This window comes from Larus michahellis, chromosome 8, assembly GCF_964199755.1.
Source record: "Larus michahellis chromosome 8, bLarMic1.1, whole genome shotgun sequence".
Classification (NCBI taxonomy): Eukaryota; Metazoa; Chordata; class Aves; order Charadriiformes; family Laridae; genus Larus; species Larus michahellis.
This window is the reverse complement of record NC_133903.1, coordinates 38,990,588-39,014,508: the sequence shown is the minus strand read 5'-3', so window position 1 is coordinate 39,014,508 and position 23,921 is coordinate 38,990,588. Positions and strand designations below refer to the sequence as shown.

Here is a 23,921-nt window from a genome sequence, read left to right as displayed (position 1 = left end):
TTCTCTAGAAACATTGCTGAAGTACTACTAAATTAGGCTGCTATTGCTACTAAATGCTGAGCCCACCAGTACTCCTTGGATATTGATAAAATATTCTATTAATTTCTACTTTTCCCACCACTGAACTTCTTGAGAGACAACAATTAGTTTCAAAATACCTGGACTACTACCTGCAATGCAAATCTGTTCCAGTTGACTTTTACCAGCCTTTATTCTCGCTTTTGGTTTAGCCTAAATCTGGATGTTTGCTTTAGCCTGAACTTGGATGACATCTTCAAAAAACAAAAAAAACCAGTGAATTGCAGGCCATCAGGTAAAGAACACTGACAGCTTAAAACATCCCATACCTGCGAAAAAGAAAAATTTCACCCCCAACCTTCCTGCACAATAGAGGAAAGTCTGCTCTCCCTGCAAAGTTCCTTTTACTAACTATACATTCTATTTTCCAGAAAATTAACTTGAACAGAGATAATTAGGGCATAAAGACTCCTGAACCAACTGCCTTGCTCCAAGAATATAGTGAAGAGAAGAGCCTTGGCTCTTGTGTTATCCATGGTTCATGACCAGCTCAGGTGGAACTCCACTGCAGACGACGTGCTATGTGACCAGCAGCCAGCTGAGGGAAAGCACAAGCCAGAAGGTGCTGCAGAGGCTCATATTGTTAGTCTGCTCCAACATTGCTCAGCTACAGAGCTAAAAGCCCAAATGCTACCCTAATGTGGGCCTGTGAAATCCCTGAGGAGCTGGAGTCCTCTCCCACCTCCTAGGCCACCTGATGAATTTGGCATGCGGCTCACGGGGACACGAAATCTTGCTCCTTGAGATGAAAATGCACAAGGACATCAGACTGAGGCAACTTACGTTGGTGAAGAAAGCACTAATTCTTTGCCCAAAGTAGTCTGGATCCTTATACAAGCAAATACTGAAAAAAATATAACTCAGGTCTTTCTAGAAATTACCCCCTACCTCAGGTTCTCTACTTCAGTCCTTTAGATGAAGACAACCAAACAATTACTATGAGTAGTTTATTCCTTTTAAAAGGTGAAGCTTTGACTCCTGTAAGATTCTGGCCAATTGCATCTACATTTATGAGCATAAAATTAAGGCACCAGAATCCATTAAGAGTTGCCTAAATCCAAGGTCTGGTCTTTAGACCTGGTCTTATTTCTCTGCCTCCTCCTTTTACATCACACCTCTTGGAAAATGAGAGGTATGTTTAAAGTTTAAAGTAAAATAAAAAATACTACAGCAAGACTTCTCACCATCTAGAAGTGCCTATCAATTTTGTTGGGTTTGTTTTGTTTTACCTTCTCCTACTTTAATATAGATGTTTCTTGATATTTTGAGTTCAGTGAAAGATGTTACTGCTCCATATTCCTTCTGGGCCCACTGTAGCAGATGTTCGTTCTTCTCAGGAAAAAGCTTTTCTTCTGTTTCTGCTGACAACGAGAAATTTCCTTTCTCAAACTGAACAACGGAACCTAAAGACACCTGATGGGAATAAAAACATATTTTTATTGTGGTACATTTATTCACACAGACAGGCAGCGTGTTTAAGCAATGTAATCTGTCACACCCAAATGCATTCACTGAAGGCGAGTGAGACTTATTTCCAACAATGCCTGAACTTCACGTGTTTTAATGTCTGCATAATGATTCCTTTTTCAGAGGTGTTTTTAGAAAATGAAGTAACCATCAGCCCAGCTGGGGTCCACATGACAACTGACTAACGAAGGGTTCTGAGCCACTCTATGAAGTTGTTCTTACTGCTGCAGAAGTGGTCCGACAGTGCTGCAAGGGCAGCTGAACGGTGGGGGCGAGGGGAGGGCTGTAAGACAAGAGGAAAACTAAGAAAGGAGAGAGGAAGAATCAGATGATCTGAGGAACTGAAGAGAGAGAAGGATCTAAAGCTCCATAAAACTGGGAACTGCTGAAGTAACTCCCAAATCAGAAAGAACATGAGTCCAAGCTCAGTGACAGATAAAGGCCAACAGAGAAACAAAAGAGAAAGGCTAAGAGAAAGGGCAGATATTTACTGTTGCTTTATTTACATGAAGTGGTCAAATTCTTTAGTCAAACACATGAAAGAGATGAATTATACATCTTCAGAAAAATCCTTATAAATAGGTTATGTGAACTCAGGTAGACTGCAAAAACTAAAATGTTGTTTGAAATAGTCAAAATGTAAAAACAAGTAAGTAGAAGTGTAACAGGTTCTGTGGAAAAGCCTAAGATTTTCAAATACAACTTCAGCAGAGTGGCAATAGCATCATTCAAGAAAAGAAGAGGGCACAGGATCAGACTCTCTTTCAGATTGGGACCTGCTTCAACTTGCGTTGGTCTTGACAGATAAACAAGTCATTCCAGATTTACTGCAAAGCAAGATCACCCCAACAGCAACTTTTTGGCTCTCTTGTCCCTGCAGAGGGATGTGGCCAACACTTCCAGAACATTTACCAGCTCTCAAGAGGTCCCTATAGCGAGTGGTGAAAGAAGAGCATTCCTTCATCTGCCCAACCTCAGGAGCCATAACCCTTCACTGTCTCTCCCTTCAAGCTGCTTGAGGGCTGGGGCCTGCATGCCCTACCTGGGCTAGTCCTTCCATGCACACTTCCACTAATACCTAAAACATCAAGTCAATAATAACACGTGCTTGGGTGAGAAAACACAGCAAGATGAAAAGCCTTCAGGTTTGAACGCATCAGTGAAGATTTCTTCGGACATATTCCCTGCAGTAGTACGTAAGCAGTGCTTGCCCAGATAAAACACGCAGCCCCTGCTTCCAGGCTGCTGCAGTAGACAAGGCTTCAGGAAAGAAGTGCCATTTTCTTGTGCTGTCTCCAGAGCAGCCCATGAAGAAGTGTGACTTACTCTGCTGTTCTCCTCCCCCTTTCCTTTCCCTGTCCTTCTACTAACCCAGATTTCTTTGGTGGAACAAAAGTATTTTTTTTTTTTCTCCAACTGAAAATCCAAAACTACTAATGATGATGATTGGAAGAGTGAAAAATACATCACAACAATTTCTAACCTGTCCTGAGTATTATTTACATGTTATAACAGAATAATGGTTGTAAGTATCTCTCTAACCTTTTAAACAACAAAATACATGAATAGCAATTATTTAACAGAGATTATCTGAAGTCAGGTTCCAATTACAGAAATTAACTAATGGCAACTAACTATTACCTTCCCTGGAGCTATTGTTGCCAACACTATTTCATGACATTATATATCAGTTTGTTTAGCACCTACAAATATTTGTTCAAGTAGACACATAAATTACACCCTGTGGCACACTGAAAGAATATCAGAGTTCTTCCCTGTGCCTCCAGCTATTGCGTTATTATGCACACATCACTTACTCTCCTGTACAAGAAGGCCCGTGTAATTCAGACTTCAATTTGACCAGACCTGTCACAAAAACCAGCTCAGGAATCCTTTTGCCAGAGTAGTTTTCAAAGTTTAAACTAACATCTGTTTCAATTCCGAACGATCTTCCTTATTTGTTGTTTTTAATATGACTACCATAAAACATTTCCTTTAAATGAAGAACGTCTCTATTCAGTGTAACACAGAATACTCTATATTCTCCCAATTCTCTCATACTTCTCAAATAAGAAAGCAAACTCTGCCGTTAGAGGAAATCCACTGCCCCCAATTCTACAAAACTAGGAAAGGAGAGCCCCACGGTTATCTTTAAAACATATTTAGCAAATAGCATTCACTTTGTATTTCCGCTGCTTAGAAGGAGCTACACCATGGACTGGTTTTATGGGGCACCTCTATAATGCTCCTAACACACTGAATTTTATAGTGTGCACAGTCTTGTAGGATGACACTGACATAGCACAAGACAGGCCTTGCAGGGATTGCGTACAGAGTGCCTCTTCACCACGCTGTCCTTTCTATCCAAGACATGTGGGACATCTTTGTAGTGCCCTGTCCTAACTAGAAAAATCTCCTGTGCATAAAAATGGCAAGATTTAAGGACTTTACCAGTTACTATTTTGCAGGGATATTGAATAGATGCTGGCATTCCGCTCTCAGGAACAAACCTCTAAAATACTACGGTTTATCCAACAAGTACAGAAATTGCTTTTCATTTACACAACGTTTCTCCTATTTTTTTTACGGTCAGTATTAGAGTAAAGAAACGTCAATGTAATCTTTTAAGACATTTGAGGAAAGTATGAGAGAAAAATATTATTCCTTCTAAATACCGACCAAAGAAGTGCATCAGCTTGCCATAATGCATTTTCACCGTATTTTTGACTTGATATTTGAAATATTTAAATGTCTGCTAACACAGCAACTTTCTTCCTCAGAATACACTTGGTTTTCCACTTATTACTAATTAAAACTTGAAAACCTTCTGCATCATCCTGCGGCATGACAAATGTCTTCCTGCGAGACAGATCCTATCAATGAACCCCGAAGTTACTAAGTCCTACTAGGGAGGAACAGACAGACAGAGAGCAGAACAACTAAAAAGTCTGGCACAAGCATGCTCGCTAAACGATCATACAGTAAACAGCTTTAAATAAACATGAAGCTTATCATAATTTATTTTTTTAATGACATACTAAAGTCTATTTGAAATGCTGGTTCCACTACCAGGTTTTAGAAAGGAGTGCAGAGTTCTGTTGTGCCTGCCAATGTTGGGATTTTTACTACATGGACCTAAGGCAAGGTTAAGTGAGCCAAGCACGTTATTTTTTCTGGAAAGAATTCAACAGACTCTTCCAAAAAAGGCAACCGTCACTGTTTCAACACCTGCCTTGAACATTAACTACTTACTCTTCAGAACAAACCAAAAGAAGCTCTCTCTAACATACTTAGGATAAGCCAGGGCATTAAAACCAAAGAATATTTTAAATATTTGGGAATATATCAACGATTTTTATCTGAGCACTCATTACGCAGCCGGCTGGGTGATTAAGAAACTGCTGCCACATACATTTTTATCTCCTCACTTCATCTCCTTCAGTGGTTACTTTCAGAGGTTGCAGGGTGGAAAAAGTGCCCCAGCTCTATTTCTTCCTGTTGTTGTGAGGACATTAAAAGTGACTGTAACAGAAACATCCCCCGCTGCTGAGTTCACCTACATGCCCTGTCACGTTTCTGAGGCTAAATGAGGACACTTCCAAGCCTGACATGGAAAATCAGTTTGCAAGACCAAGAGATACTGGCCACGGCCACTAACCACAGCAAGGACCGCGGTTCAAAGGGCTCTTCTGCAGTTGGAGGAAATGAGGATCAAGTACAGTATTTTGAAAATTCGCTACCAAAAGCTAAGTATTCTGCCAACGAACAAAACCTGTTTAGGAATATATTTTGATTACACACACTATTACCCTGCTGACCGTTGCGGGAAATAGGGATTGTAATTTTCTTTGCACTCTACAGAGGCAAGGAAACACATACCCCTCATGTAGAAAAAAAAAAAAAGCGCCTTTATATGTCCCTTAAGAAAACTTTCCAGTCTTACAAAAACTGCCCTTGCAAGGCTGCCATGGTAGTTGAGGACATCAGATACCTGGCAGAAGTGCCAAATGGCGTAAGTTACTATTCCCCAGAAAGAACAACTCCCAGAACCAGCCCAAATATATACACTGGTGAGCATGAACACTGCACACACTCAAAATAGCGTCTTCTGTTTCTTATTTTACCTATTTCCTTCTCTCCTTTTAAATGTTTATTGCCTTTTTTTTTTTCCCTCTTTGAACCTGATCCAATAGGGATATTTATTTTGTTTGCTTTATGACATTTTAAGTATTTAGCATAGTTATAATTCAGAACTCACAAGTAGGAAGCAAGTTCATAATTTAGCCTTGAGAGAGAGGTAGGCACCTTTGGGAGATGACCCAGGATACAAAGTTAAGCGTCCACAGCTACACAGCATGAACCAGTCCCTCTCCTGACAGCAACAGCTACTCATCACTACTCATCAAGGCCCCTCCAGCACAAGTGACCAACAAAGCCACCCAAAAAGCCAAGACCGAGGCAAATATACTAGCAGAAGAAAAGCAGCATCCTTCATATTTTTATCCGAGCTACACGGTATCAGACCTGTGGCTGAACGTGTAGGAGAGGAGGAAATCTGCTCAGAATAAAATTCAAAAACTTGAACCGCCTTTCAGAGCAGCCCACATGGGGCTCAGACTCAGCTGGTGTTTTTTGATAATGTACTTTGATGTGCTTTTGTGCCCTTAGCAGAGGAAAAGTAAAGCCATGGATGGAGAAATAGCAGGTATTTGGAAACTCAAAAATATATCCTTTGTTGTTCATAAATCCACATAAAACACACTGTAATCTCCAAGAGAACAATTCTCTTTGGCAAGTGACTAGGAAACATGCTGCTTTTGAAATGACACGCAACACGTGTGAATCATCTATCAGCTCTGTACAGTCCTTGTGGCTCCAGGCACAGAGGTGCTCTGCTTTCAGGCAGTAGTAAAATTTTTCATTTTCAGTTTAGTGTTCTCAAGACCACTTAGAGTCATCACAAATTTCCACTTTCAGTTTTCACATTTTTGAAAACAAGCGTACGAAAGAAGCCACATTATCTTAATTACGTTTTAGATTTTAATTCTACTTCCCAGGAAATGCTCAGTTTGCCAACTACCAAAGATCTCGATACGAATTAGGGCTGCTCAACACTTTCTTGGGATGAAAGCAGAATCTTGTGGGATCAGACTTTTGCACATCTTTATGTATCTAAAAAGAAGATCCTGGGATTTTCCATCAAAGCTGAAACTGAGTCAAAGCAAGTGTAACTTTCAGAACCCCTGTGGAACAGTTACTAGAATGATAAAAAGGAAAAAAAAAAATCCATGTAAAGGGGAGATCTGCTCCCACAGTTTAGGGCTCAGCAGGGGTTTATTAATTGCACACAGGTAATTGTCTACTCATCTCACATTAATCTAACAACATCTTAATAGACTCAACATAACAATTGTTTGATCTGAAGAAAATAAGGTAGCAGAAGCTTTTCCAGGGATTCTGTTTCAAGTTAGATTCAATTTAGTGGAAGAAAAGAAGGGGAGAATTAAAGCAGATCTACGCAACTGCAGCTATAGTTTCCACTGGAATCGATGACTCAGTAACACAACCTGTTGTGATTTATTATCTCCATATCACTAACACCAGTAGTCTGCCAAAATCCGTTGCCTGCTTTTGTAAACTTCCACTAGTAGCTAAACCCCCTGTTTACTGAAGCAAGCAGAGAAGGGAAGGAGCCGTGACCATACAAAAGAGAAAAGACTATCACAGACACCTGTTCCAGGCCCTTCAGGCTCCTGCAAGATGGGTCTGGCAGCACACCTCGGCCTCTAAATGCCAGGATGTTATCTCCTTCCTTTCTCTTGCAGCCTGGTTTAACTTAAAGCCTGGGTCTTCCTAACTATCAGTCTCCTTTGCTCTGAAAGTGATGGGTCTGGGCCCCTAGAGGGGCTGTGAGAAGGAGGAGCACTCAGGATCAGTCAGTGGCAGCAACAAGAAAGACCAGCATCAGATCCAAGAGGCAACTGCCTCCAGGCGTGGCCCATCCGCACTCTCAACACAAAGTTTTGGTTGGAGCTGTGACCCATGAAGACAGCCTGGCTCTTGAATCTGAAAGAAACACCAAGCAATAAAGCCTGCGTTTTGAAAGATGGCTTAAATCACCTGGACAGGAGGAGATGTGGTATGAACTATGTGATACTCTGAGCAAATCAATCTCAAAAAAAATGCAGGATTTGAACATCCCGCAAAAGGAGAAACCAAGGCATATTGATCCGCCTTGCTTCCTCTGAAATTTACTGGCAAGTTGGTGTTTTTGAAATATTTCTGCCCAAACCAAAGTGCTTACAGTAAAAGCAGAGGACACCTACATACATAAAATTTCCCTGTTTTGGGACATCACACTACCACATATAGACGTTTCTTACTATACACTGCACATTTGCTTCATGTACTATATCTTGCTTCCTAACCCAAAAATATCACTTCTCTTCTGTAACGCCTTCATGAAGCAAGCTTTGAATGAAAAAAAAACCCTACCTGGATATTTAAAGATGCCTTACTAGGGTTACTGTACTCAAACTCCTTTTACTGAATGCAGACAAGGCATCACTTTCAAACATGTATTTACCACCCTGTCATTTTCTGCCATTTGTACTTCTGACAAAATCCTTTCACTCTATTGCCAAGGATGCATGAAGAACCACCATACGTAACCTGAAACCCCCCTGATATTTCTGGGAGCAAACCAGTTGTATGGCCTTTAGAAAAGCAGGATTTTGCAGGGGGTTGAATCAGGCCACAAGACAAAATCTTCAGGGAAATTTACTATTGTGAAAAGCATAATAAGAGTCACTGTTTACTAAACACTGCTTTTAATTAGATACTTAAAGTTATTTTCACATTCTTTCAAAAGGCAAGGAAATGGTGTGGGGAGGGGAAGGGGGAATATGAACTCTGCCAAGTGTAAAAGGGCAACTACAGGATTATTTCCAGCTCCTGAGTAGAAGAACGATGAAGATTTACAAAAAAAACAAACCCAGGATTCTATAGAAATGTAAACGTCCTTTTAAATTCCTCTTCACACTGTTACACAACACTGAAAATCTACAGCTTTTACTTTGAATAGTGAAAGGTCACTATTTATACCAAATTTATCACTAGTCATGCATTTCCTATCCTTCCTCACTCTTCTCCTAGCAGAGCACTCTATTCACATCTGGGTCTCTTTAACCAGTGATTGGAAATTTAGCCTCCTGATTTCCCGTTAAATACTAGGCACAGGAAAACAAATAGCACTTGTTTTTCAGTGAGTCTTGTCAGTCATCCAAAATCTAGTGCAAACCATAGAACAGCCTGTGGTTTGGTGGCAGAGACCCAAAATATGTGAACCATATTTTCATGAACTGAAAGGAATAAACCAGCTATTGGCTGAAGTAATAAGAACATGGCTTTTTTTCTTCTTAGAAATACATAAATGACTAATAATTAAACTCTTCATTCGATCAGTTCTTCAAAGCTTTTCTTTTCAAATCTGAGGCCACAATCATGTGATCTAGTTTTGCATTTATCATTACTGCTGTTGCTTCCTCCATTTTACTAACTTAAAACACACATTCAGTCCTATTAAAGGGCTTCTTGTGAGTAAGGTTATTTGCTTGCATAAGTGCTTTCTCATCTGTAACTCTTAGGTATTCAATTGCCTGAATAACTAACTCAGAGAAAGAGCTGAGGCATCACATCTAAAATTAAATACTATATTAAAATCACTTATTTAGATATTTCAGGTTTTTTTGATCTATTCTAACAGTGATTTCTGCCAGGAAATCACAAAGGATTGGGTCCATTCTTTCATTGATTTAATTCTCACTACTTTCACTTGCCCAGTAAAGACACTCCTAGGCTATAAAAGCAATTGAGAAAGCCACCAAATCTAAAGAAAAAATTCACTTGCTGAGTAGCACCTATAAAACCCTCTTTCTGGGCAGTTTCATAAAACTTCTGGGTTTCTGCCAAGACAAGATTGCAATAAGCTGCTTTTAGGGAAGGAGAGAAATAATGACTTGATGGAAAGGGAGGAAATTATTTTGTTATATGAAAATTTGAAGTGGGATGGTGGGAGAGGTCTGGCAAGGCTTTTCTGCAAGACTGACCTGTAACAGGATTCCAGGTGAAAGCATTTTCTACAGGTGTTGCCTAGGTTATGTAAAATTGCGATACCATAATCTAACCAGTTCAATCACTGGTGAAGATGGCCTTCAACTTCCTCTCCCACTCCCCCTTTCTGATGTACTTTTGGCATTTATTTCCTCCTGAGGAAAAAGAAATATTTAGCACAGATGCTAAGTACTCCCCTTGCTGAACTGAGTAGACCTTCCCACCCATGCACTGCTCTTCCGAGGGGTGGGGATGAAGAGGGCCTTCTGATCTGGGGATGAAGGGGGCCGATGGTCCAGCCCAGGAACATTTGAACCAAAAATGTCCATTCCCAAACTGTTGTATTTTTGTGACATGTGAAAATATCCAATCAGACTAATATGACTAGACATATCAGTAATCAAAGTGGTGATTTTCATTTACTTAGGTCAGGCAGAGTTCATGCACTAACCCATCCCATGTATTTTCAGATTGAAAGGGCATGATACTTAGGTGTATTTATTTTTAACACGATGAGAATAAACTCAAGACTTACTTTTCTAAAATCACAATAATTTTCCCAGCACCACCTACTTAACCCATCAAGATATATCTATATCTATATAAACTCATGTAGAGTATGAAAATAATCCTGTCTATGCCAAATGTATTGTTAACACCACACTATGCAGTCACCATATATTCACTTTTCTCTAACACACGTAGAAATTTATGTCAGGTTTTTATCAAGTTGCTAAAATTTTTTCTTAAGACTATTCACTAGTGTTCTCTCAGGTTCACAGATGGGGAAGGATGCCCTGAGAAGCAAAATGACAATACAGTAAGGCAACAGACCAGTAAACAGCAACTCCCTTTAGCATCCCTGCCCCATCTCAGATGGCTTCCTCCAAAGTACTGTCACTCCATAAGCATCACTGTGCTTCCATTCACTGCCATGGGTTTGGAAAAAAGTCTTCAAAACATGACATTAAAAAAATCCTGATATTAACAGAACACAACCTTTGGTTTTGTTGGGTCATGCTATTTAATTTTTAATGATAATTTATTCCACTGCGAGGTTTAGCCACCAGTAACCATTTTGTGAAACTGTGAGCTGCCTCCATGAAGATAAAGCGTGTGACAAGTCACTGTGCTGACTGAAGCTATATGCATCACATGATAAAAATAAGTGCAAAACCACATGTATACATCAAATTTACAATTTTATACTGAAAAATGTTTATCAAGAAGGTATTTTGTACTTCTCTCTATACTATAACCATACACCCAAAGGCTGGATTGCCTCCCCCATTCATTTTAAACTTCTGCCTAATGGAGGACCAGGTCCAAGGCAAAAATCCAAAAGCTTGAATTATACAATAAGAACTTAAACTCCAGCCCAATTCAGTAGCACAGTAGTTTCCTGGTCTTCTGGATATGTGCTGACACAAGCATTAAATCTTTTCATCCTTTCCTTTAAATAAAGCAATCTGGGGTGGCTTAGCTTTAGTGGAAATTCAATTAATTAATTCACAGAGCAAAGGTAGCAGACCATCTTCCTAATAAGGACACTGAGAACATACAGCTCTGACTCTACCCTCTGCTCCAATATAAGCATCACTTAAGCTCAGTGTGCCTTAGTTTCTCGACCTGTACAATGGTAGTAACAGCACTTTACAGAGTGCTCTGATTCATTGGCTGCTCACATCCTGGAGTCGTCATCTTTGTTAAAAATTACAAATTAGAAGATCGAAGGTTCTTTTTTTATTTACTTATTCAAACACACTTCCCCGTAACAGTTTAATAACTTTATTATGATGCTTTACAGGAAAAAAATAATAGCTAGTAATAAAAAGAAATAAACAGCTAGGACTTCACTAATGGTTACATGATCCTTTAACTACAAACTTTGACTTGGCTTTAGGGGTGTTGTCTTTATCAGCAGTAAGTCCCAGAAGTTGCCGTTTAAACTTCTTTATACTACTTATCTTTCTAACTAGGGATCAATCAATGAAATTGCGCAATTCACACTTTACATACAGTATATTAACAAAAGTGTGAATGAACATTTTGTTTGAAAAGTCTGAAGGAGAAGCTGGAAAGTCAACAATAATCCTGCTTGATGCTTCCACAGAGACAGACACAATAGTTATGACACTCCTATGGTATGCATGACACAGATTTCTGTTTTAAGCATAGAAATGATTGGCATTAAAAGGTTTTTTTTTAAATTTGAAATCTTTTGATTCAAAATACTCTGTTTTCTGGCTTGGCTATGCATTTAAGGAGAATGGACAAGACAGAGCAGCAGAAGTACATGGATAAGCCAAGTATTTTCAAACCAGGGCCAAGGAAGCACGCTCTGCACTATGCATCCCTTGGAGCTGTGATTTACACTCCTAGGCTCAATTCTCTAAAACTTACTGACGGCTCTAGCAAAGAGGCAGGGAGCCTCTACCCTACTAGAGTGGAAGCAGTATGTCCCTCTGCCCCACAACTCACCTGAAACAAGAATGGATTCTGCAAAGGGACAGGCTCCAGAGGCAGTCCCGGGGATTGCAAACTGGCATGGCCCAAAGCAGGCGAACAGCTCTGCTGCAAAACTACAGCCCCTCAATTTTTTTGTCGTATTGCATTTGCCTACAGGTGCTGGTAGGACTTACTCAGTATTTCCTATGTTTTCTGTGCTGCATGATTCTGTGCTCTTTTTTCAGAAAGCTTTTGGAAAAACAATGCATTTCTCCTTGTGAGCAGAGTGAACTGTGGAAAAGCAATGGATGATCACTACAGTTTAAACTGTTTAGCCTATAACCTCAAGGCCTATCATCCCAAGCTACACTAGCTACCGAGAAAATGGTACATGGAAAGTGGGAAGGCTGATGAGCCCCTGATAAGAGACAGAGGTTAGCTTGTGTTTGCAGCAAAAATATTGCCTTAGAGAACACACAGTATGAGATTCTGGAGTGAGAGGGACTTCAGGGACTAAACTGGGAGAGGCAACAGTGGATCGTGCACGTCCCTGGTGTGCTCTGTTCTGCAATCTCATTCTTAAAGCGCTTTACAGAAAAGAAACATAGAAAGCTTAACGCAATGGAAGGAAGAATACATAAATTATACGGCACTTGAAGAGATCCCCAATTATTATGGAGAGCTGTTCAGATGTTTAAACATGATTAGGGATGGGTCAACACTGAGAGCTAGTTCGCTGCTCACAATGGAAAGGCAAGTTCTTGTATCTGCAGAGCTTATGGGGAGCAGTGTTACCCCAGCGCCACAGGCGTGTGCGTGGGGATGGCATGAGGCACCACCACTGTCAGCCCGTACTGTGACCAGCAGAGCCTAAGAGAGGCTGGAGTACTGACAGGAGGTATTTGAGTCCCACCAATGGAGAACAACCTGTAGCATCTGCCAGGCAATCCTGCCCCACCTGAGAGACAGCCCACCCCTTCCTGCAGCACCTGTGCTGAGGCAGCTCCTGAGGTCAGACAACTTCTTGTTTGGCATGAATCATGACTGCTGCTGCTCACATTTTCAAGCCTGTTTTTGTAACCAGGAGAGCTTGAAACAGTTTTCTGAAGCAAACGCTTAGCTAATCATACAGTTTTGGCAGCTGAGGCCTTAGGCACATTCCTGTTGTTCCTATGCCTTAGTGCAGCCTGCTGAAGCCCTGCTGAGCCAAGCCAAGCAAGCCCAGCATGATCACAGTCTGAACACCGGCGCAGCCTGCTGAGTGGAAATGGATGGCTCTCGGCAGAGCGCCTCTTCGCTCCCAGAGGCAAGGTGAGGGGAGAGGGAAAAGCCTGGAGGAGGAGGAAGAGAAGCGAAGAGATAGCTGAACACAAACTAGCTGATATGGAATGCGAGTGATGATGTAATAATTGTAGGAGAAGATCAAAACTAAACTGAAAGTATGTCCAAGATTAAACTAACTGATGGAAGATGCTGTTTCTTTTGGCCCCAGGAGGAGTGAGGAATCTTATCATACTGTTGTTGCTCATCATTTTCTTCCTCTGTCATTTTCTGAGCAGACCTGAATTGTACTGGTTGCAGTAAAGACCAAGAATGGTCAACAGAAGGTAACAGTTAAGAGTCTCCAACACAGTAATGAGAAAACCCAAGATTGTGAATACCTTAGAATACAAACAAGCCCATGTTATTTGCACCAGTCAGTAACACATTGCGCTGGAAACAGGATAGAGTCCTTCAAAGTTCAAAATATCAAGGGTACTCCTACTCTTGTAAACTGATGACAGGAAAAAGAAAAACAATCCTAGAAAACTTTTGGTGTCCAACAAATGATAGGACTCTTGGTGCACATAACGGTGTCACCACCATATCAGCTCAACTGAGAGCGCAGCATCCCTTCACTGTGCATCAGTGCAGCAACATTGTCCATCCCCTCCTCCTGCTGATGCACGGTGACACCATTAAGTACCCACCTGGTGCTGCAGCAGCAGTCTTGCCTACCACTGTCAGCTGTGCTGGAGGAGTAAAATTAAACCCTATAAGGATACAGCTAAAAATAATCAAGTTTAGTTCTGCAATTAGAGTTGAATATAGTAAAAGCTGCAACTTTAATAAAGACGACTCATGATTAGACATGATGTCACGCATTAAAAATTTAATCCAAACAACTTGTCCGTTTCACTACAAATAGCAAACTTGAATGTCCTGGCAAACTCCAAGGACATGATTTACAAATACTAGGTAATATTTGGATCCTACATTATAAGCAGTGCTCCAGTCTTTCTGAGAAATAAAAATGACTTCATTCTGGGCTTAGCTCGGTCATTTCAATAGACCAAGCTTCATTAGAGACATAAACCGTAATTGTACATATTGAGCTCAACACATACAGATTTTTGTTTTGGTCAGAGACCACACAACTAGCATCCACCCATAACATTTCCCATTGCTTTGAGGCTTTTTGCATTAGGGTACTATTAAACTTCTATTCAGGACTGGCAATCTCTTACAACGTCCCAGCTTTTTGAACTGGAATGGTTGCTAGTGTTAATGACTACGTGATATGCAGATTCTGAAAAAGCAGTTTGGGTTTCTTTTCCTTGAATTCACATAAAAAGTAATTAGGTACTTTTTCCAAACTGCTTTGCCCTGCCACCTAACCGTTCCCCAGAGCCACACGCTGAAACTTGACCTCCTGTTAACTTGTTGTTTTTTTTAATGTATGTTTAAAAACTTTCCAAATGAATGTCATTAACTCTGTCTTGTGCGACAAGAAGCTATGATATAGAGCAGGCCAGACGACTGTGTATACTTACAAAGAAAACTCTTTGGATTCCAGGTGCCAGTCTTTCTGTTTTTAGCTTCCAGACCAGAGGCAAAGGAGAGTTGAGCACAAACACCAGAGGCTTCTGGTGAATATGCACTGATGAAATCGGATTCAAGTGTAACGTGACCTGCAGAGAAACACAGAAATACATGAATACCCCTCTCATAAGTTTCAAAACCAAAGCAGAATTTGAAACAATGAATCGAAGGTCATTTTTACATATATTATGGCTTCTAGCACTCAGACCTCTTGACCCAAGATTATAGACTAATCTACTTCCAAAAAAATCAGTCAACAGAGCACAGATAATATAAAGAATGAAACAGTTAATGTTTGCGCTCTATGCTTGCAAAGCACTGCTAAAGTGTTTAAGAAAACTTTGGCAAACGCTGATGAAAAATAGCTTATGCAAAAGGTCAAACCACTAAGCTGAGAGTTGGAGAACAAGGAGATAAAAAGAATTGCAAAGCAAACCCTGATTTCTGGTTTCTAGATGTAACCTACAAAGCTGGCTTAGAGTACAAACCTCATCTGCTGATGCTATTAGGGCATAAATCTAACCTACAAAACAAATAAAACTGAACAAACAAAAAACAGGAGGAACGAATCCAGAAACACAAGCAAGCACTACACTAGTTTATGGAAGGAATTCCTTCAGAAATTTTAACATACACTAGGGAAAGAAAATGTCTGTCTTCAGGCACTAAAAGGATACATGGGGAAAATGATCCCAAGAAAGTGGACATCACAGAATTGACGCAACCCGTTAGAGGTGATTTTTAAGAAGTCTGGTCGCTGGAAGACCCTCCTGCCCAGCTCCTCACATCCCGGTGCTGCCCTTCTAGAAAGGGCCTGATGAGGGGCAAAACTCTAACCAAATGCACAACAGAGAATAGCCTGTCAGTTTTTAGCACATAGACAACTTGTAACTGAAATCACAGTGTTTTTACAGTATCTTATAAGCTTTTTAAGCAGTCAGCATTTGTCTTGATAGTTCATCCTGCTCTATAAGGAAAAAGTTTTAGCATGGAAGTTCAAGGAGCATCTGGACAGTGCTCTTAGTGACGTGGTTTAGTTTTCGGTGGTCCTGTGAGGAGCAGGGAGTCGGGACTTGATGATCCTGATGGGTCCCTTCCAACTCGAGATATTCTGTGCTTCTGTGACTAAGCAAGGCAAGCCTATGTCTCTCAACAGTGGGCGGCAGGTGGGTTCCCTGACACAGAATCACAGCTCTTTCTAGAAAACGTATAGAGAGAGCAAACATGAACACAACCACTCATTTGAGTGGTGGCACACAGAAATGCGCATACAGGTAATTCAGAATGAATTTTGTCTCCTCCTAGAGAATTTGAAAGGAAATCTGAGACATGAAATCTTCTAAGTATAGTTTATTGCATTATTCTTATATAGGAGTAAGCATCAGTTAGTTTACCATTAAAGTAAATGCAGACTCATCTGGCAAACTAACTATATGAAAGCTAGAGATCAAACTGAATATTAGGTACCCATTACTGTTGAAAATCTTTCCAAAAGAAAAAGTTAGCTTTTTTTTTTTTTAGTTATTTTCTTTATTTTTTCCTCCCCACCCAAAGTGAAAAGTTCACCATCACTGCAAAGTGAAAGTCAAACCTAGGTCTCAGGGCTGAGAGACACCTGGAGGACAGCAGAGACGCCTTTTTTGTCTACTTAAGAATTTAGGAAAAGCTGGCAAACAACTAGCTGTGTTACTTACCAGGCCAATCAGTAAGCAGAATTTACTAGATTCTTAAAATCCACTGACTGAACACACCTCCAGCCCCCACAGAGAAAGAGATGTCAAACCCCACAGGCACACCTCTGGGGGCACCGAGAACATCCATATCTTCATCTTTCTTATGCTTGATTAAAACTTGTTGGAAAACTGGTATTAAAAGAATAATTCCGTATTTGTACTAAAGATGGAACTGCTTTAAAAGAAGGAGCAGGTCTTCTCTTCAGCAGCAGGGGCAGCGCTCGCTCTGCCCGCAGGAAGGCTGGGCACCGACATCTCCCACCCAAAGGCCGCCACCTTCACCTTTACCACTGCTTGGCCTCTCCCGCCAGGAGGTCTGCTTATATTTATGCATTTCCAAAAGAAAACATTAAGTACCATAGATTACCACGTCTCCCAGGGACTGAATTTCTCTCCATTTTCTGCCTCAGTAGAATAAAATACCTCCTTTTAAGAAACTGCAGGGTGTTAGCACTTTGAATGCTAACAGGATGACAGAGACTTCCAATGCCAAACAGTCACGATCTTAGCTATAAAAACTGCTTTAGGGTATCAGGCTATAAAGCCAAAATAATTGTTAGGTGAAAATAAGAGAGAAGATAGAGTTACTTGTTTTACAAGGCTCCCTCTTTGTTGTTCTGTCTAGAAATTGAGAGGCAAAAGTGGAAAGAAAAAGGTGTTTAGAACTGCTATTAAATTCACGGCTATTAAAAAGCTTTCATTAATTCTTGTGGGTTTTCAGCTGTAATCACAGCTAATTAGTAATAAGCTGTTTAAACTATTAAATATAATCACCTTGTTCTGGGGTTACGTTTTCTTACAAAGCAATAAAAATGCTGTAATCTAAGTTTACCAAAGTAGCCCAGGTATATCTTTCACAGTCCTGATCTGGCAAATATGAGTGCAAATTTTATTCTGATATTTTTTCAGCTCCAGATGGCATAAAGTACATTCAATTTTAAACTCTCTAACCATCGAAGTGTCAAAGAGAAAATTTACTCCACTAAACTGAGGAAATACTAAACACATCCACCCTTATATGCATCCATAGCCACATTTTCACACCCAATGATAACTGATTTCTTCTGATCCCAAAGAAAGTAAAGACTAATGTAAATATTGATAAAACAAGCTATAATATAGGTTTATGTACTTAAATAACCAAGAATAGAAAAACAACCCTCTCACACTGGCCAAGCGGGGCACTCAGCTTGGACTTGCACCCTGGTGGTGTTTTTATTAGAATATCAAATCAATGCAAAGGAGAGGCTCCTATTAGAAATTTTTTAAATTTTTGCTATTTAAAACCTCTGGTATTTATTAAAACCAGAAATGATACAAGAAATACAACACACTGAAAACTTCATCTCAGAAATAGCTAGGCCAAGTCCTTTGGGTAATAAGGAAATGGAGAAGTATCTCTGTTTCAACTGATCTCAGGCAAGTTTATTCAAAGCCAACATCTATCAGACCAGACAGATGTTTTAGACTTCATGAAGATTTCTGCCTCTTGGTTTGGTCACATGAAAGAGCACACAGAGCAATCACACTACCTTAGTGAGAAAATCAGAGACTCTTTGCAACTGGACCTACTATCAGATTTCATAGTTGCTATTCCTTTAGGCTTTGGAAATTAAGTATGTATATAATATACACACATACGATTATTTCCATACACGTATGGAAATAATCAACAAAGTTTGAGCTGTATTCAGAAGTGGTGATATATCTATCCTTGCCTTTGGCTGGAATTGGAGGATAAATTATATCACATAATGGAATTTTCCTACATTTGTGCCTGAAAAGTGCAGACTGATCCTTAAGCAAAACTCCAGGACTTCAACACAAAATCAATTAATTTTTCATAAGTTAAGTGTTCCCGTGAAAATTTTCATAATAAATGTAATTTTGCATTATTGCACTCCTCCGTTTGCTCATAAGTAAGACAGCAAAAAACCACATAATGTGGGATTCATATTCCTAGTCCTAAACTTGAGAAAGAATATAGTTAACATGAGCATGCTTCTGCAGCAGCCTCTTGGCATATATATTCCTTGGCATAATGGAGTCCTCAGCACCAGCTTGGTTTTCCAGATTAAAAAAAAAAAACAAAACAACCCCTGAGCTGCTCAGCACCTGCTCAGGACCAGCCTGGTCACCGTGTTTTTCATAATTCATTTTTGCTTCAGAGCTAGCCCTGCTGAGGAGCAGCTGGGTAGCCTAGCCTGAGCGTGACTGTTCCCGCTGAGAAGTCGTACAAAATTAACAGTCTCCTCCTGGTGTAACTACATCCTCCCCTAGTATTTATGATTGCCCCCAGCACCGTCTGTGCTTGGTGATACACAACAGTGGTATCTATTATGAGAGATTTTTTCCTGGTCCTTAGAAAAAATTTCAAGCAAACTGCTGGGGAGTTAGTAGCATTCAAGAGCTTTTTGCCAACAACCTATCTGCCAAGCATATGGATTTCACCTTGCGCGACAGCAGCTGGTGGGCTATCACACAGTATTTTTGGCCCAAGTAAGGTAGGCATGGTCGAAACACCCCACCAGCGAGGTCAGAGGTGTTTCTGTGTGGAAAGCAGCGGTTTGAACTGTGGCATCCTGGACTTAACCATGCAACAGAGGTACCCAAATGCCTCTTCCACTCCCGCTCTAGAGACTGAAAGGCTTAACAGGACTCTAAGGTGTTGCAAGCTTACGACGTTGACACAAGCACAAGTCCCAAGCTTCAGCTGTACCAGCACCTCCAGCATGGAACCGCCACACTCTTTAGCTCTGCGCTGTTACGCTTTCTGCTGTCATACCCACACTCCCACCTTCTTGCCCCTCTGCTAACTTCTGGCATGCCTACCTCCAACCGCAGCACTGCAGTGGAAGATCCTCATCCCTGCTCTCTACAGTAATATCTCTCACCAAAAAGTAATTTCTGCTAGAGTGCCTCCAACTGTGGCTCCAGTTAAATCATATATTGGCTGATTCTTAAATGGTGTTCCCCTTCCCCCAGTCACCTTTCTGTCTCATCTTAGCCCGTGAGCTCTTCAAGGCATATCCTTTCTCAAAGGTCTAGACAGCTCACAGCACCTTCTAAACACTCCACAAATTAACAGAAAGGTACTGGACCACTTCACCAAACAGAATGTTTCTAATTAATAGCAGAAGCGCTAAGTAGAAAATCTCCCTTCATTTTTGTATTTTCACTGGCAGAATCCATATTCTTAAATATTTAGGTGAAGCATTTCCCAGAAACCCCAACAGAAACCAGTGCTACACATGTTCAGCACAGTACAGCTAGATATGATGACATGGTGTGAAATTCTGAACTCACTGAACTCTGTGGTAAAATTCATTATTTTTCTGAAACTCCCATATAAACTTTTTTTTAAAAAAACCAAAACAACTCACATAAGGTATCTAAAAAGAGAAAGTCCCCATCCCTTCTTACAGGCTCAAAGCAGCTTATAAAAATATGCACATTTTGTACTTCTCAGCACCGTACTATCTCAGTCAAAGTCTTCTGCGTCTCAGACAGCTCTATGAGCAGTTTGGTCAAACAAGACCAAAAGAAAATTAAACCAGAAATCATTAAATGGACTAAAGCACTTTTAGGTCACCTAGTCCATTTAAAAAGCGGCTGCTATTGCTCTGCCCATGTTATTTTAAAACCATATTAACAGACAGCACATTAACCAAGCAGACAGCAGCGTAACGGCAATAGAGGAAAATAAGTCGATGTGGTCCAACACATCCCTCGCTCCCAGTGAAGGGCTCGTTTGATCACTGAGCCGCTGCGCAGCCACATTGTGCAATCAATGGTTAGGCCAGACCTTCTGGACACGTGTCTCAGCAATGGCCCTCTCAGCTTCAGCAGCTGTTTGTCAGAGCGAGCTCCTCTTCCTGACTCACGTCTGCCCTTCACGGCCTCCTTTGGCACACGCTTCCTCCAAATAATACATGACTAACTTGTGAGGAATACGACAACTTGGTCATAGGTGAAAATCTAAGATTAAAGCTATTCTAAAAATCTTACAACAAACCCTACAAATTAATTGTTTAAAAGCACACCAGCAACAAGGCATGTAACTGCAAGCACAGAGAAGTTCCGAGTCTTAACTTTGGCATTTCTCGGCATCATTCGCTCGAATGGATTTTTCAATACATGTTACAACGACAGTAAAAAAATAAAATATACTACATTTCATAGGTGCCATGCCTATCAAACTTCGGCTGGCATTACTTAGCCAACTATATTTGCATGTATTCCTGCTGGCCACTGCCGTCTGCAGAGTCTGCAAAGAGTTCCTTTAAGGTCTCTAGCAGCAGCAAGGTTAAGGCGGCTGCAGAGGCTTCTCTGTCCCCAGAGATCAGAGTTTCATGGAAGGCTGAGTATCACCACAGAAACCAACTACAAAAACAGTCTACGGGCTCCTGCCCCGTTACTCTGGTAAAGCAATTTGTACAACGTGAAAGGCAAGGGCACAAATGCTGAAAACTGATCAAAGTAAACACTGCTGTTAAAGTACCATTTTGTTTTGCTGACTTCAAGGCACCAAATCACAGACTCTGTGTTTTGTTCTAAAAAGATGAAAGTCAAGTGCCAAGGATTTGTAAGGTTGAATTAGCTATTCCAGTGTGAAGGCCTTTAGATAAATTCATAGCACATTTTCCAAAACAGCCATTACGAATTTGTGCTAATAAACCAGGACAGAATACGCTGTGTTGTATTGAATTACACTGCCCAGGCTAGGACAGCTGTTCTCCAAAAGAGAACAGAAAAAATGAACTTTAACTCTCAGATCATATAAACAGATTTTCTGACTTCCAAGTGATGCACTAAAGATGGACTTATGACACCTTAACTCATTACTCAGCTGCAAAGATTAATTTAATTAGTACAAAGCAGGCAAAATTTAGAACAGAAATTTGAAAATGTATACCTATCGCTGCCCTCTATAAGTATTTTCACTCTCTTTGTTAATATAATATTTATAGGACATGAATTATTCTGATATTGCAACAGTCAAAGAAACTAATATGAACAAACTTATCTTTACAGTTCATTAGTGTATATTATCCAATATAAGAGGTTTAGAATTTCAACTGAAATTCACTTGAAAAATATAATGTCAATACATTAGCTACAAAAGAATTCAGTCAAGGATTAATCCATGAATCCACCTCAAGTTGTGGGACCTAGTACTGCACTGCTTTTCAAATGCGTTTATCAATTGGTTTGGGAAGGATCTCCAGGTTTTTTTGGGGTTTTGTCCTTTTTTTTTTTTTTAAAGATGACAGTAAAGAAAAAGTATATTCTTTAGGCAAGGACTGTGAATTCAAAATGGAACACTTCTCCTCCCCGTCCCCCCTTGTATTTTTGCTATGCTCATTGAATATTGTGTTACAGATTTGATACCAAGCCAGCTAGAGTAGATCGCAATGTCCAGCTTTCAGGAGCCAAGAGTTTTTGAGAGAGAGTTTGCTGATTTTTCCAAGAAATTCAAAATATGTTCACATGGTGTTACTGCTTGAAGGTAATATTCGCACTCTTAAATCAAACGATTTTATAAGCAAGCTCCTATCAGCACGTGAGACCCCACCACTTCCCTTCTGGGAAGGTTCTCCAAGGCAGACTCTCTTACTCATTCAGGGCAAACACCTTTTTTTTTTTTTTTTTTTGAAAACTCACCCCAGCAATGAGACAGAAGATCTTCAGAACAGCATCAGAGAAATAAATATCTCCAGGAAAGCTGCAAAGCCATTAAAAACAAGCACTCATACCCACACACAGTTACTTTTTCTCCTGCAGAACTCGAAGCTATGCCATCCTCGCAGCCCTTGCCAGAGACGGACCATGCTTTCTTCTCTCTGCCAGGCAGCGCTAAAGGATGCTGCTGGAGCAGGGCCCTGCTCTGGCAGGAGGCGGCAGGGGGGCTGCGATGCACGAGCCACACGGGGGGAGGGAAAACCCTTTCCCTTCTTTCCCTCAGTCCTCAGGGAACAGGTCTGAGCGCCTGGTGGCTGTGTGGTAGCATTTACTAGGTGCTTGGAGGAGTTTATTTCCAAGGCTCAGGTAACACTCTAATTCTAAAAATCAACCTTTTGCGTCTTTTATCCTAAATGTATGGTCGCAACTGGATTGGCGTTGCCTGGACCTTCTCACCCACGCTCCACAGAGAGAATCAGATTGACTAAACAGCAGTTATAGCTCAACTGCGAAAATCATGGGAAAGATTCACCACTGGCATAATTCCACTGAAGCTACTGGCATTAAGCCAGAGACTGTTGTGGTCCCATACATTACCTTATAAAAAAAGAATACTATTGCACAATCTGCTGACCCTTATGATCTACCACCCAGACTGGAAAACTAGGCTCCATCAAAAAGAAGGCAAGAGAACAGAAAGGTTGATAAGGACTACCCAACTACGATCTACAGCCCATTGCCCTCTCTTCATTAAGAAGTACTGTCAGAAACCTCTGACCAAAAGGTGTTTGGAATCTCCCGGCCTTTTTTTTTTTTTTTTTCTTTTTTCTGTTTGTCCTGCAACAGGGGCTAAAGGTCAGGGTGTGCTGTGTTAGACACAGACAGTTCCTGCCCCAAAGAGTTTACAAATCAAGACATTCAATTCCTGTACCACATGCGTGTTCCAACATCCACTAACAAACTATTCTGAAGTATGCATGACGTTCCCAGAAGGACGCTTTAACATGAAGATGCATTATTAATAATTCAGAGGAGAAATGGCAGCCCCAAGGTGTGTGTTCAAGGGGAGAACTAAGTAAAGCTCCCTTTGCCCTCAGTGGGGATGGACGTGGCCCCTGCACTTGGCACATGTTACGCTCAGAGCAAAGCCATGCACTCAAATGGACATACTGACTTTAACAAAGATCTAAGTTTAACCTTCAGAACCAGCTTGAAGAGTGACCTGTCCATCCACTGACAAGGTAGCTGTATCTGACAGACTGATCAAAGAGAGCCCATTAGAACAAAAGCCTAAGAGCTTGCAGCATATTCAAATATTATCTGTAGTTCTGCCTCCAGTCTAAGTTCTGGTACCTTTCTATCCCTAAATATTAAATGACCAAGCTGAGGATCCATATGTAACAGGATGGAATGACAGCACGTTTAGATCTCCTCATGTGGATTCTTAGTTCAGCTGCACCAGACAACAAATTAAAAAAGGCAAATTACGAGTAAAATTTAGCACTGTAACATTATCAAATACATCACTTGTAAGACGAG

General features: G+C 40.6%; 1 protein-coding gene across 2 annotated transcripts in view; it reads right to left on the bottom strand.

Annotated features, from left to right (window-relative positions):
• The window catches only part of TGFBR3 (transforming growth factor beta receptor 3), a 121,188-nt gene that overhangs the window by 33,486 nt on the left and 63,781 nt on the right, over positions 1-23,921 (bottom strand). For both annotated transcript variants that reach the window (XM_074596862.1, XM_074596863.1), the window contains exons 4-5: positions 14,919-15,056; positions 1,308-1,491 (exon numbers count right to left, since the gene is read on the bottom strand). In XM_074596862.1, coding sequence (XP_074452963.1) covers positions 1,308-1,491; positions 14,919-15,056 — 322 coding nt within the window. The remainder of the gene's footprint in view (positions 1-1,307; positions 1,492-14,918; positions 15,057-23,921) is intronic.